This window comes from Crocodylus porosus, unplaced genomic scaffold (assembly GCF_001723895.1).
Source record: "Crocodylus porosus isolate Cpor-Errol unplaced genomic scaffold, CroPor_comp1, whole genome shotgun sequence".
Lineage (NCBI taxonomy): Eukaryota > Metazoa > Chordata > Crocodylia > Crocodylidae > Crocodylus > Crocodylus porosus.
The window spans coordinates 24,662,423-24,675,589 of NW_017728911.1; the positions used below are offsets into that span (position 1 = coordinate 24,662,423).

A 13,167-nucleotide genomic window follows, 5' to 3' on the forward strand; every position below is an offset into this window, starting at 1 on the left:
TGAGTTCAGCACCTGTCTGTTTTTGCAAATCCTTAGGTGCTTAAATATCTGGCCACTTGATCTTATCTATGTATAGCTGGACCATTGCTACCATGTCATCTATCAGGGGGCTATCCACAAGACCACCTTTTCTCCCCTCCCCTCCTTTATATTTCTGCCCTTTGTCTCCCTGATTTCCAACTATTTCCTTTTTCATTGTTAGTCTCATTTTTTACCTTGTATTATTACCACTGTAGTATTTCCCTTTGGCCTTGCTTTCTTCCCCCTCCCTTACCTGCTTCACCTTTTGTCTAATTTCTACCTATTTACGTTTTCACTGACATCCTTCCACACGTTTAGCTTCTCTCTTTCCTTGGAGTCTCAAACCAGCAGAGACTCCTTATGCCTGAACAAGGGTAAATGCGCCCAAAAGCTTGCCAAGCGCTTTTTTCCAACTACTCCGGTCTAATAAAAGATATCACATCTGCTCAAAGTACCTTGCCTGCCTATATCCACAAGACCAGCACCTGACTGACCCTTTCAAGCCTAGGACCTGCCTCACACTACTGCATAAGAAACCAATTCAACCACTGAAGTCCAAGGTTTATACTATACAAGGTTTTAAAACAGCAGTGCTCTCCTAACCTAACTTCCATGTATTTGCTCTCTCGTGTTATATACCCTGACATAACTTCAACTTGGGTATTTATATTCTGTATGCAGTTTTAAATTAACCCCAGTAAGTCTGATTTTGTGGTATTCTTTCCTTTACTGGTGTTCTGCTGTTGCCCTATTTTACCTAAAAAGATGCCACACTTCAGAGGTAGGTCAAAACCAAGGTTTCAGTATAGGTCTCTTACCTTGTGCCACCCTGTTGGCCCTTGCAAGATGCAACCATGCCTTTCACACAGGTTGATCCCTGTGGTCATACACAGGGTTTGAATTATGGGGGGAGGAGGGGGCCTGAGCCCCCACATAAGAGACAAGAGCTCTCCCATGAAAGAATTCCTGTGAGCTGGTCAGGACCCCCTCCCCCTGCCCCGCCAACAGCCCGGAGCCCATTTGCCACTGTGCACAGCCCCCGGCCCACCCCACGCCTTTCTAAGCATCCCAGGCAGTGGTGGCGGCTCCTTCTAGCTGCCACCGCTGCTGGCCCCAGCCCTGTATTACTGGCAGGGAACCATGCACACAGTCCTGACCCTGGTCAATTTTTTTTTGCAGACCTGCCCTCCTGCAAGAGTTGAAGTGTAATACAAACCCTGCTTATACACAGTCCCAAAAAATCTGAGGTTTCTGAACAAATGCAAGGCTCCAACTACACAAGTTTCTTGTGCGACTGAAACCACGTGTCCTGATCTAGGAACTAAACTTGTGGTTAAGTGTTTTGCTGATTTGAGGTCATAGCTTGTAACAAAATATTTAACATGAAAATGAGTCACTATCTTTTAATGAAAACCCTCAGTTACCCACTAAGCAACAGCTTAGAGTCAGTAAGAAGTAAAGGGCCCCTCTTTTGCTAAAGGTCACGTCTTGATTTTTGTGCATGAAATCTCCTGCTGCCATTCCTGTAACTATGGTATCCACTAGTTAAAAGGTATCCAGGGAAGTCATAGTATTTCCTGTCCATTTCAAAGGGCACCACCCAAGTAGGGACTGCAAGATGAAATAGATTACTTTTCAGACTCAAATAACAATCTGAGTCTGAAATGATGGTTTAGAATTGGGGACTCCAGTCCAAGAGGAGCCTGGCATTAGGTTATTTGGACTGAGGTCATTCTTTTTACTTTAGTCTGATAGCTTTGGAAGAGAAGCAGTCAGTATCATGGTGGCTGAGGGATTTTTTTTTTGTAAGTACTGTATGCAATTACGAGCCTTTGTGTTTTGCTACTCTGAGCAATAAACCACACCTGAGTCTAAGAAGTTGTAAAAATAAATAAATAAATAAATAATGGTTTTCTTTCTAACGGGGTCTTAGGGACAAATTAGTTTCTTATATAAAAAAAGAGAGAGTGCAAAGAAAAAGGAAAAAACAAGAAACGTCATCTAAGAATTGTGAAAAATAGTAAGCAATGATTTAAAGGTGCACTGACACATTAGTCCCATATCGTATCAGCACTGATATAAGGAAAATTGACATTATTGGTAATTGGCTTTTTTTGCCTGATGTGGCCAATAAAGTCGCCAATACATGTTGTGTGCATGTGGGCAGCTGCAGCGCAGCACACAGGTAGCCAGAACAACCTGGCAGTGTGGAGAGCAGCGTCTGTGTGGAGGAAGGGGAGGCATGGGAGAAGGAAGGGGGGTGGGACAGGGGGCAGATTGAGGCCCCTGCAGTGAGGGAGTGGGGCTGGGCTGGGGCAGAGGCAAGTGCTTCCCAGCCGGGGTGGGACAAAGCACAGGACGGAGCTGCAAGTGGCTCATCTTGAGGGCACAGGGAGTGGCTCCTACCTCTATATACACCATGGAAGAGCATAGAGGGGCATGTGCCCCCACATCTGTGCACAAGCCGAGGGCAGGCTAGGGCTGGGGATGCGCCGAGCTCTTCCCGGTGGTGGGGGGGTTGGGTCGGGGCTGGCTCAGGGCAGGCAGTGGCAATGCTGGGAGGAGGGTGTTATGGGGGGGGCGGCTATAGCCACCCCAAAATTCACCATAGCCACCCTCTGAGCACTGCTGCCACCTGCCCTGAGTGGAGCACAGCCCAGCCCAGGCTCCCTGCTGGGAAGAGCCTGGTGCCAGCCCCAGCCTGCAGCAGCAGCCTGCCCTCGCCCCACACACAGATCTGGAGGCACGCACCCCACATGCTCTCCCGTGGTGTGCAAAGCATTGGGAGTCCCCCCTTTCTCCCCCTGAAGAACCACAGGTCTGTCTCTGCCCTGCCCCAGCCCAGCCCCTCCCTCACTGTGGGGGCCTTGATCTGTCCCCCCCTCCTACCCCACCCCACTCCACCCTCCTTCCCTCCCCCCACAACAGACTTACAACACTGCTCTCCAAGCTGCTAGGCCACATATCAACAATCGGATCAAAAAAATCTCTATCAGCACACCCCTACAATGAATCTGAATTATTGCAAAATCAGAAAAAATGGACCATGTCTCTCTTAGACGTTTCAATGCAATCTCTCCTTGAGAAGCTAGAAGTAAAGTCAGTCCCCGACACTCCAAACCCACCGGCGCAGGGAGCGGTGATTATTTTGGCAGTGACCTACTGCTGTACAACCAACTTAGGGCAGTTCAGTTCAGACCTATGTGATGAAGCGAACTCGGGTTCACAAAAGCTTGTGCTCTCTCTCCCCGTCTTGTCTCTACCCTGCCTTCACACTCGCACAGCTGGCTGCCGCTCTCCCCTCAGGTCAGCAGGTCACTCCCGTCGGGCCGAAGCGAGGAGCCGGGAGCCGCGCTCCGACGCCCGGAGCTGTTCGTGCCCGCAACACCTTTCTGAGCACACGCCAGGAGTGACAGGAAAGCCGAGGGGATTACTCCGGGGGCTGGCGGAGCCGCAGAGGACAGGCGGCGAGTGGGACCCGCGCACGGGGCGGTGGAGCCGCAGGCTCCCTTGGGCCACCCAAGTTTCAAACCAAATACGCTGCCGCCGTCGCCACCACCAGCAGCAGCAGCGCCTCCCTGTGCGCAGGCGCGCGGGCCCGGCCGCGGCGGAAGGGGCGGGGGTGGAGACGGAAAGGGTGGGGCGGCGGCGGCGGCGGCAGCAGCAGCCGGTAAGGTGGCGCTTTTCGGGCCGCGATGGGGGTGGGGGTGGGGGTGACCCTGGAGCTATGGTCCGCAGGTCTCCCCTCGCCGGCAGGACTAAAGCGGCTACCCCCAGGGCATAGGGGGGGCGATCCCTCCGTGTCAGGGGCCCTGTTGCACGTGCAGATCGCAGCTGGTCTCCACAGTAATTGGTGTCTGGGCATCAAACCACGGCTCCTCATTTCTTTACAGCATCGTGTGAGACTGAGGCCCCGGCTTCCCCTTACGCGTGAGGCGCGATCAGCCAGGTAGCCTCGCCTTCAGTTGTGACCCCCGGCGACGCGTCGGACCACCGAGCAGGGTGAGCAGACGGGCACTGAGCTACAGCGGTGCTCCGGAAAAACGTGCGGGAAGTTGGTCACGCCACTAGTTGAGGGTGAGGCCGAGCGCTCCCTCGTCAGCTGCGGGGCTCATGGCTGCAGGGGTGCACACTGTGAGCTGTGGGGTGCACAGCCAGGAGAAGGCATCTCTGGCTGCGGGGAGAAGGCTGCTGCTGTGGCGAGCTTTGGGAGGTGCAGGGCTTGTCACAGGGTAGCAGGGAGAAAACTGCCCCTCTGGGCGCTCTGCTGAGCCCTGTGGGAGCTGGTGCAGGGGGACTGCCAGGGTGGTGATCTCGGGCTCCCCTGTACTGACAATGAGGCATGGTGGGATCTAATATATGATGCCACAGTCGCCCTTCTGCCATGCGTGTGTGGCATGGCCAGAGGTGCGACTGTGTGAATCGCGCATTGGATCCCATGGCACCTTTACCTGCGTATGTTGAGGGGCCCTGACTTTGCATGTGTGACTAGCCTGAATTTATTGTGCGATTCACTAGTTAGTTGTGTAATATGTGAAACATGATGTAAACCCAAAGGTACTTTCAAAACCCGCAGTGAGAATTCTGATGTTGAAAAGCCCCTGGGAGCTTTCTAAGGTTTACTGGGGGGCACTGGATGTCCTAAGGCTGCCAGTTTCTGTCTGGTGAAGGAGAATTAACATATATGATGTGCACCCCCTTTGGCAGGAGTTAGTTAAGAGGGACACATCCTGCTCCCTGGACCAGTTGCCTTTAGCTTTCCTGAACTGGGATGGGGAGCTGTATCAGATGAGGAAAGCCGGCCATGGAGGGCAGGTATGTAGTCCCTCTTGCTGGAGAGTACCTGGAACATGAAGATCCAAAGTGTTTCTGCTGAGCCTTGGCAGATGTGTGGTGACCCTACTAAGGTTTGCCTTAATAAGCTAATGATGGGTAACTAAGGAGCAAGAAGGTGATGGTTTCTCCTGTTTGTTGGAACTATCTCTAGAAAACTTCCGTTGTATTGGTAATGTCGGTAACGCCAAAGTAGGTATTGAGAACTGTAAACATAGTGGTTAGTGCACTACGTAACAACTAAATTACCTTTAATATGTTGCAGTGTTTTCACTGATTTTAGTAGCAAAAAGAAGTCCTTTGTTATGTATTTTTAAGGTGTATCCATTTTTTTCCTGTCTTGAGATATCAGGATGACCTCTTCACTTGATGTTCCTCCAAATTATGACGAGATGTTTGCTCATCGATTCACAGCAGATGATAAGGAGTATCAAGAGTACTTGAAACGTCCTGCAGATCCACCTCCTATAATAGAAGAATGGAGAACTAGATATGGTGGCAACCAGAGAAACAGAGATCGGTACTGATTTAAAGGAATCTTTGCCAGCTTCATAGTGATAGCCATTTTACAGTTATATCAACCTTAGGGTAAAGGGAAGCAGTACATTTTCTGCTGCCCTCTGTTAACCGGTGGGTTTCCTAATTAAACAAATGTACCTCTCTCCAAATTAAAAGGTAGTGGGACTCCACTGAACTGATCCTGACAGTAGTTTTGCATTTCATATATGAGTATGAAACGCATTGTTTACTGGCAGGCAAGAAGCTGGAACCACTAAACTGATTGCCCTTGGGGCCAGTTGTTGCCTGGCCGTGAACTGATTTATCCAGGGGGAGAGAAGAGTTTGTCTGCAAAACCAAACAGCATGTCTTCTGCAGCGTTAATAATTGACAGAAGACTGACAGTGTCAAGCAACAGAATAACAACATGCTTATTTTGTTAGTTGTCCAAAAAATTGTTGTTTTCAGCCCAGATAACATCTGACATACTGTGACTAGGCTAGTCTGCATTGCTTTTGTCTGTTTGTAGGGACTGTAGAATACATCATATCCCTCTAGCAAGTATACTGAAATATCGTATTATATGCCTACCAAAAATAGTTTGAATTATGCTTTTTCTGTAGGCTATTTGCTGCTTTTAAAAACCGGTAGTGGATTTTTTCAGGAACCATAGATAAAGGGCAGTTACTACTTTTAAGAGTTAAGCAGTGTTTTTGTACCACCTGCACCACATTTATTGCTTGAATCCTGACCCTACAAATATTTGCATAGGCCAACCAGACTTTGTGTGCATTAAGTTAAGCAGGTATATAAGTACTTGTACAATAAGGGTTAATTTCATAGTAATAATCCTCATCTTACAAGTTTTTGCAACAGAAAAGGGGGTTGTTTAAGAAACTTTGTAAAAGCTTGGTTTTTATGAATGAACATATTCTGCTCATTTACACTACAATCAGAATGTGTAATTGCAGCATGTGTAGACAGGCTTGTGTTTGCTGCAGTCTGCAGTGATGTGGAAATACTAAACTGTCTGTGATATTGAAGGTAGTTTAGCTGTGGCAGGTTGGAGGTTAATATGTGCTGCATGGAGCTTCATGCTGCTGTGCTAGATAGCTTTTAGTGTCCATTGTTGTTTGTTTATCCATACACCAAGCTGTGGTTTACTCATGATTAAAATAACACATTAATTTATAGTAATTCCATATTTTTAAACATAACTGCTGTTGATATCCAAGCTACTATTAGCCGATGCCATACTTACTTGCTCAGACATGGCTATACCTGATGATTGCTTTATAGTTGCAGAGAACGTTTATCCTAAATTTTAGCAATTCATTTTGAAAGGTGTGTGCAAGGTGGCTGAAGCTTTTTGCACTCCATCAGTTCATGAGTAGTAGTAAATAGCTAAAAAATTATCTTGGGTTCCAGGATAGCTATTAATAATAATTGGCAGTAATAAAAAAAATGGTATTTGAATATGTAAATAGCTGGGTGCCATATTTTAGGAGTGCACTAAAATGTTTGTGAAAAGAGTTGGTGAACGTTCATCTTTTAAAATCTCAGGGCTTGTGTTAAAGTTCATGCAAATTTGTTTTTATTCTAGGTTTCAAGATGGCAGACAGTTTAGAGGAGACAGGTATAACTGGCAAGGTGACAACAGATATAATCAGAGGCAAGAAAGAAGCTGGGGTAATAACTACCAACAATACAGACAAGAAGACTCGTTCTCCCCACAATATGGGCAGTATGGCAAAAACTCCTACAATAAGAGGCCCCGTTATGGCTACTAGTAATGCAGTACTTCGTAGTTAAGCATCCTGTTAACCTGTATAACTATATCTTGAATGAGATGTGATGCTTTATTTTGTGTTTCTGTCTTTTTATGGAAGCTAGCTTAAAATAATGGGTATTTGTTTATAAGGCCTGCTACTGACACGCTATAGTGCAAATTATAACTGGCATCCTCTGTTTTGGATAATAAAATTCATTAAAAAAAAAGTAGTATTCAATTTCTGTCTGGGACTTTGGTCTAGGTAAATATTAGTACACTCTTACTCTCACTCCGTCTCTGGCCCTGACATCTTCTATGTATTACTTCTTTGAAAAAAATTTTCAGGTGAAAAAAGATGCACTTGATCTCTGAAGGCATACAGCAGTGACTTAATAATAATAGTCATGGTGCTGTTTCTCACCCAATGGGTAGTATTCTTCCACTAAGGGGCACACAATTAAGTAATTGATAGTGAAATAAAATATGTAATGTTGGCTGGATGTATTGGGGCAGGGAGCTGTCTCAGTACTGAGAGAGCTTATGCGGCTGGAATTCAGGGAAGCTCAAGGAATACAACTATATTTGCAGACTTGTACAGGTTTGTGCATTGCCATCATCAGTTCACTGGGCTAAAAATAAGACAGAGTAAGAATTTTAGGATGAGAAAATAGACCACATGTAATATCCTGCCTTTTGAATTAATGGCTTAATATAGACCCAGTTTAAAAAAAACAGAACTCTGCTACCTTCTCACAACAGTCTTTATTACTTTTTTTTAAACTGTGAGGAGGGAGCAGAATTCAGTGACCTAAAAATTTTAACTAGAGCTGAAGAGTATTAATTTTCTTCCAGAGAATGTATATCTTTCTTAGTCTGCCTGATATTTGAAATAACTGCATGCAAATATAAAATTATTTTGTTTTCTAGCTCTAGAATGTTGTCATCACTAAACAGGTTTTTGATGTGTATTTAAAACTCCAACAAAATGTGAATTGGCTTGCATCCTTTTACAATTAACCCAGTAGGTACATGATTCTCCCTGGGAATCCTGTTTCTCTTGATACCAGTTTTAGAACTGTAACGGCTATTATAATTAGTTTTCTTCATATGAAATAGTCTGTATTTGGCTCGGCACCATTGCTTCCAAGCTTGATAGTTTTCTTTTGACCACCTACATTTTGCATGAGAGGAGTCTAAGGAAGTACATTTATCTCTACCCTTTACATCTATATCAATTAAACTATTGCATTTGCTGAAAGAAATGGATAAAATCTTAATAAAATAATAAGGTCTTATTAAAGGTTTAGCAATGTTGTAAATATTTATGAAGTCTGCTCTTAAAATGCTTCTGTCCCCCAATGCTGGCATTTAGGTTGACAGCTACACAAGAAGTAACATTTACTGATAAGTGTTTCATATCAGACAGCTGTTTGCTTTGAAAGAGTAGTCCACTCAAATAAGGCAGACTTCCAGGCAAAAAGAAAAGACATCTTGTAATTAATGAGTCTGGAGTGGTAATCCATTAGTAATGTTCATTATATGGTAATAGGGTCACAGCCCTTTCCTTTAACTGCTTAACTTAGCGATGCTCAACTTGCCTGCCTGGAGGCCAGATGAGTGGTGCAGGGTCTTTATAGCTACATAGTAAGGATCTTTCTCTGCCTTTTCCTGTAATCGTTTTAATACAGTGTGGAATAGCCTTTACTAGTCTAGTCTTCACAGTAATTGCCTTTAGTTTGTTCCTACATGCTAATTTCTTAGAGTTCAGCAAACTTGTTGCTATAAAAGTTACACCTCAGTCCTATCCATTTATTTTAGATGATAAAATTTACCCAGCTGTAGCCCAAACAAATTTGTCTTACAGCTGTAAGTGGAGCTCTTCCATGGAGAAGGCAAGTGGAACCACTCAGCATGGAGAAAACAATCTATAGCTGTGGTCTGACCATCAGTTCTGAAATACCAAACAGCAATGCCACTAGCTGCATTGCTGTGCAACATCACATCTTGCAAAGAACCAATCATTCAAACCTCCAAGTCAGTGCACCTCCCCTTCCAGAGTCAGCCCTACCTAGTGCAAGCAATGCAGAGGATAGTTCACTGCTTGGAGTAAGCACTTCAGTGGGGCCATATTGTAACCAGGACAGAGAGTACGTACATTTTGTATCATCATAAATTCACACCTTTTGGATGGATTTATTGAATAATACAGTGACTCAAAATTGGGTTGAGGAAACTACTACAAACATTTAACAGTTGTAGAAGCAGAAGTAGTCAGCTCACCCTATTTATTTAAAAGGTAAGTAATGTTTTAGTTAAAGGAAATATGACGTATACTTATAGTAAGAAGCTATTGAGAAATGTTTTTAAAATGGCTTTCAATTCAGATGAAATATATTTTCCCCATGTATATAACAGTTGTGCTGTCATTAATTCCTAACATTCCAAATGATCAAAATACTAAAACATATTTACAGAGTTGATACAATGTGTCAAACTAAAGCTGTCAGGCCAAACCATTTCCTCAAGGGGAAAAAAAGCAACAGGAAATGGCTGTCTTGATGTACACCACATTAGGGTTAAGCTTTACTAGAGACAAATTGCTGTAAAACATGCTGCACAGGGCAGGATGTATCTATCAGATTTGGGGTCAATTTAAACTTTGTGGCCAGCCTTCTTTTATCCTACAGCTCCTTGTTTCAAAGAAGGGTAGGTTCACAAGATGGTCCAGGAAGGCTTAGATTTGGAAAAGACTGTAATTAAATGGAATAAGTCCAATAAGAATTATAGTTTTTATTTAAAGCTTTTCATCAGAACATTTCAAAGGGCTTTACAAAAGGAGACAAAACACTACTACATTTTACAGATGCTGAAACTGAAGTGCAGAGGAGAGGTGACACCCAGAATCTAGCTCTTTGGACCAGTTCTCTAATCTCTAAACCATGTTACCTATTACACACTTTGTTATCAGTGTAAATGTAGTTATATTGGTCAGTTTGTTGTCTGGTGGTGATTTTTTGCTTTTAGAAATGCAAGACAGCCTAAGGGGAGATTAGTTTTTGCATGCAACCAGATGCATAGAAAATTAGGGTTGGAAGGGACTTCAGGAGGTCATCCAGCCCAACCCTCCGCTCAAAGCAGGACCATCTCCAACTATATCATGCCAGTTTTAGAATTGTAATGGGTATTACAATTAGTTTTCTTAAAAACCTACAAGGATGGAGATTCCACAACCTCTGGGTAACCTGTCCTATCAGAACTGATAGTACTTTGCATCTTCAAAGAGCCATACATTTATTCTCACAATACCTTACTTACTATTAGCATCCTGATTTATACATGGGGAAATGGACACGGAAGGAGAGTCTGTCTTACCAAACTGTTGGTAGGTCCAAGCTGAGGAGCTCCTGGCCATAGGAATGAGTCACGCATACAGACCTTCCTGTTTCACCGTTTTTGTTTTTAACTGGGCTGAGCAGCATTATTCACAGAATCCGCTTTAAAGCTTTTGTGTACCTAGGGTCTGAGTGGAGAAGAAATATCTTTTTGCTTTGGAAAAGTAGTTGAGCTAGAACCTAATTTGGAGTATTAATATATTTGCAAACACATATAAGACAATATCATATAATAGTGAAATATAGTTAGACCTCATCTAGGTCTACATGCCAAAATTAATTTTCTGCAGTAATGGCCACTCAGATGAATGAATATTTACCACAGAACCCAATCTATTGTTATCTTTATTCTTCATAACATGCAATTAACCTAGGAAATACAGATTCTGATGAGGACTTGTCCAGAGTTTTTCTCCTTTTTGTGTTGGATTGAGTTGCTGCTGGTGAAACTGGGCTGGTATTTTTAGTATCTGTTGAAACTTTAAGGAAATAGTACTGATTCCTCAAAAATAGCCTCACCTAAAATACATTTTCATGTCAGCAGGCAACTACTGGTATACAAATATACCTGTTTTCTAAATATCCACAAACAGAAAGCTGCTTATTCTTTGTGGAAAATATATCATGTTAGCTTCTAGTGACAAGTACAAACTTGTAAATTAAATCTTCATCAGTGTCATTCATTAACAGTGAGAAGCTGTTTGTAAAAAACCCTGAGTAAACAGTTTCTACAAATTAACTTGCCTACCCAATAGACAAATGGACAGTTACATCTTTTATTCAAAAGAGTGGCTGAAATTACTACCACTATGTTAGTTAGCATCAGCTATCAGAATTAGCTGCTTTACAGTCCCAACTACAGATATGCAATGGATGATGATTAATATTCCTTGGTGATCCAGAAAAATTAACTATATTCAGCCTTGGTGCCTCTGTATTTTAAAGCAGAGTGATGCAGAACTCCTTTATAAACTACATAAAATTGATAATCTACCAACTAGAAAGTAAGAATTATAGGGCAAATTAAGTTTCCCTGATAGTATCTAGAAAATACACTACCTGATTCAAGATGCACATACATCAATCCAACAGATCAGAACAAGGTCCAGTGGCTCCAGAACTGACAGTATAATAAATGGCAACTTAACCACAGTGATGTGTAATGCTCATCTTTTCTCTCAGGAGGATTATTTTTTTTCATTACGCCTGCAGGCCTAAATTTATTTTCATGTTTACCAAAGAAGAATATAGGCCATGCCAGACCACTGACTGCACTTAGTGGTTGTCAGAATCCATTTTGTTATAATGAACGTAGATGCCAAAATGTTATCTTTATACAGCTGATCCTCTAACTTCCTAATACCTTGCTCTACTAAATGCAAATACTAAAAGGGACCGTAAAAGTTAATAATGATATTTGCCTTTTAGTCTAACCATAGCACAGACTACTATAAACCAGCACTTTCTATTTCTACTTAACATTTTGTTTTATATTTGTCTTTGTAACAGGAATATAAATTTAGCATTTTGTTTTCCTTCAAGTATGGTTTAATGTAATGCTTCAGCTTTACACTTTTCTTTAAATTCATCATTCAGCTTTACACTTTTCTTTAAATTCATCATTCAGATTTCTTAAGAAATCCAAAACCTGCTTCGCTAATTAACCAAAAAATAATACAGCATCAACACTTATTCTTGTCCTTGATTATGCAAGAAAAATGTGCTATTCAATTTTTAATTTTGCTTTATTTACAGAGACAAACGAGTAGTTTCCCTGAGAACTAAAAACCCCACAAATCCTAACATTTGTGACAAAATAAGATTTATGAATCTCATCAGTAGCTACAGAAGTTAAATCTGAAGAGTATTATTTCAGCAGTTTTAATGCTATGAAAGTTTACATTCAGCAACTGGAAATCTCCGTGGTTTTAGATCAATGTGAGAGCTCTGTTAAGACACTGGAGGGTCTGAAGTGTGTCGTTCTTCAATCAGTATAAAACAACTTCTCCAAAACTGTATGGGTTCACATGGCCTTCTTTAAAATTCTGTTGTGAAGGCGCTTGCTGGAACATTAAGGTCTATAACTCAGGAACCCCAGATCTAAATTTAGCACTGCAGCTAAACTCTTCTAACAGCTTGAGGATGCCTAGCCTTAAACTTCCAGTGGGCCAAACCCTGCATCTTGCACAGTGTACTTGCAGAAGATGCTCCCCACAAATAAATATGGTTGTTCTGTTGTATGGGGGAAAAGGAGGAACTAGGAAGAGTAATCTCATACCTCATGCAAGTGCTTTGTTCTTCCCATATCACAGACTCATAGAAAAGCAGGGTCATCTAATCCAACCTCCTGCCTGAGGCAGGATCATCCCTATCCTAACCATCCTATGCAAATTAACTGTATAACATTTTGGCCAAACTACACAGATATTTCCTGACACAACCACAAGACATAACAATATACCTGCCACAGGTAAAGCAGGGAGACCATGGTAGTCAATGTCCTGCAGCTGCAAAATTTGTTAATATATACTCAAAATACCCCAGGAAGAGGGTCACACCCCTTCATATAGAGAAAAGCAAAAACCTTCATGGTCTAGACCAAAGGTTGGCAACGTTTTTGGGCAACCTCAATTTGTTAGATGCTGGTGTGCT

The 13,167-nt window shown here is 42.8% G+C and overlaps 1 protein-coding gene across 1 annotated transcript; it reads left to right on the plus strand.

Moving 5' to 3' along the window:
- Nucleotides 1-4,847: 4,847 nt before the first annotated feature.
- Nucleotides 4,848-7,247, plus strand: FAM103A1 (family with sequence similarity 103 member A1). The gene is made up of 3 exons (XM_019533683.1): nt 4,848-4,928; nt 5,198-5,374; nt 6,956-7,247. Exons 2-3 carry the CDS (start codon nt 5,208-5,210, stop codon nt 7,140-7,142), a joined length of 354 nt encoding a protein of 117 aa, XP_019389228.1. The 5' UTR covers nt 4,848-4,928; nt 5,198-5,207; the 3' UTR covers nt 7,143-7,247.
- Nucleotides 7,248-13,167: the final 5,920 nt, after the last annotated feature.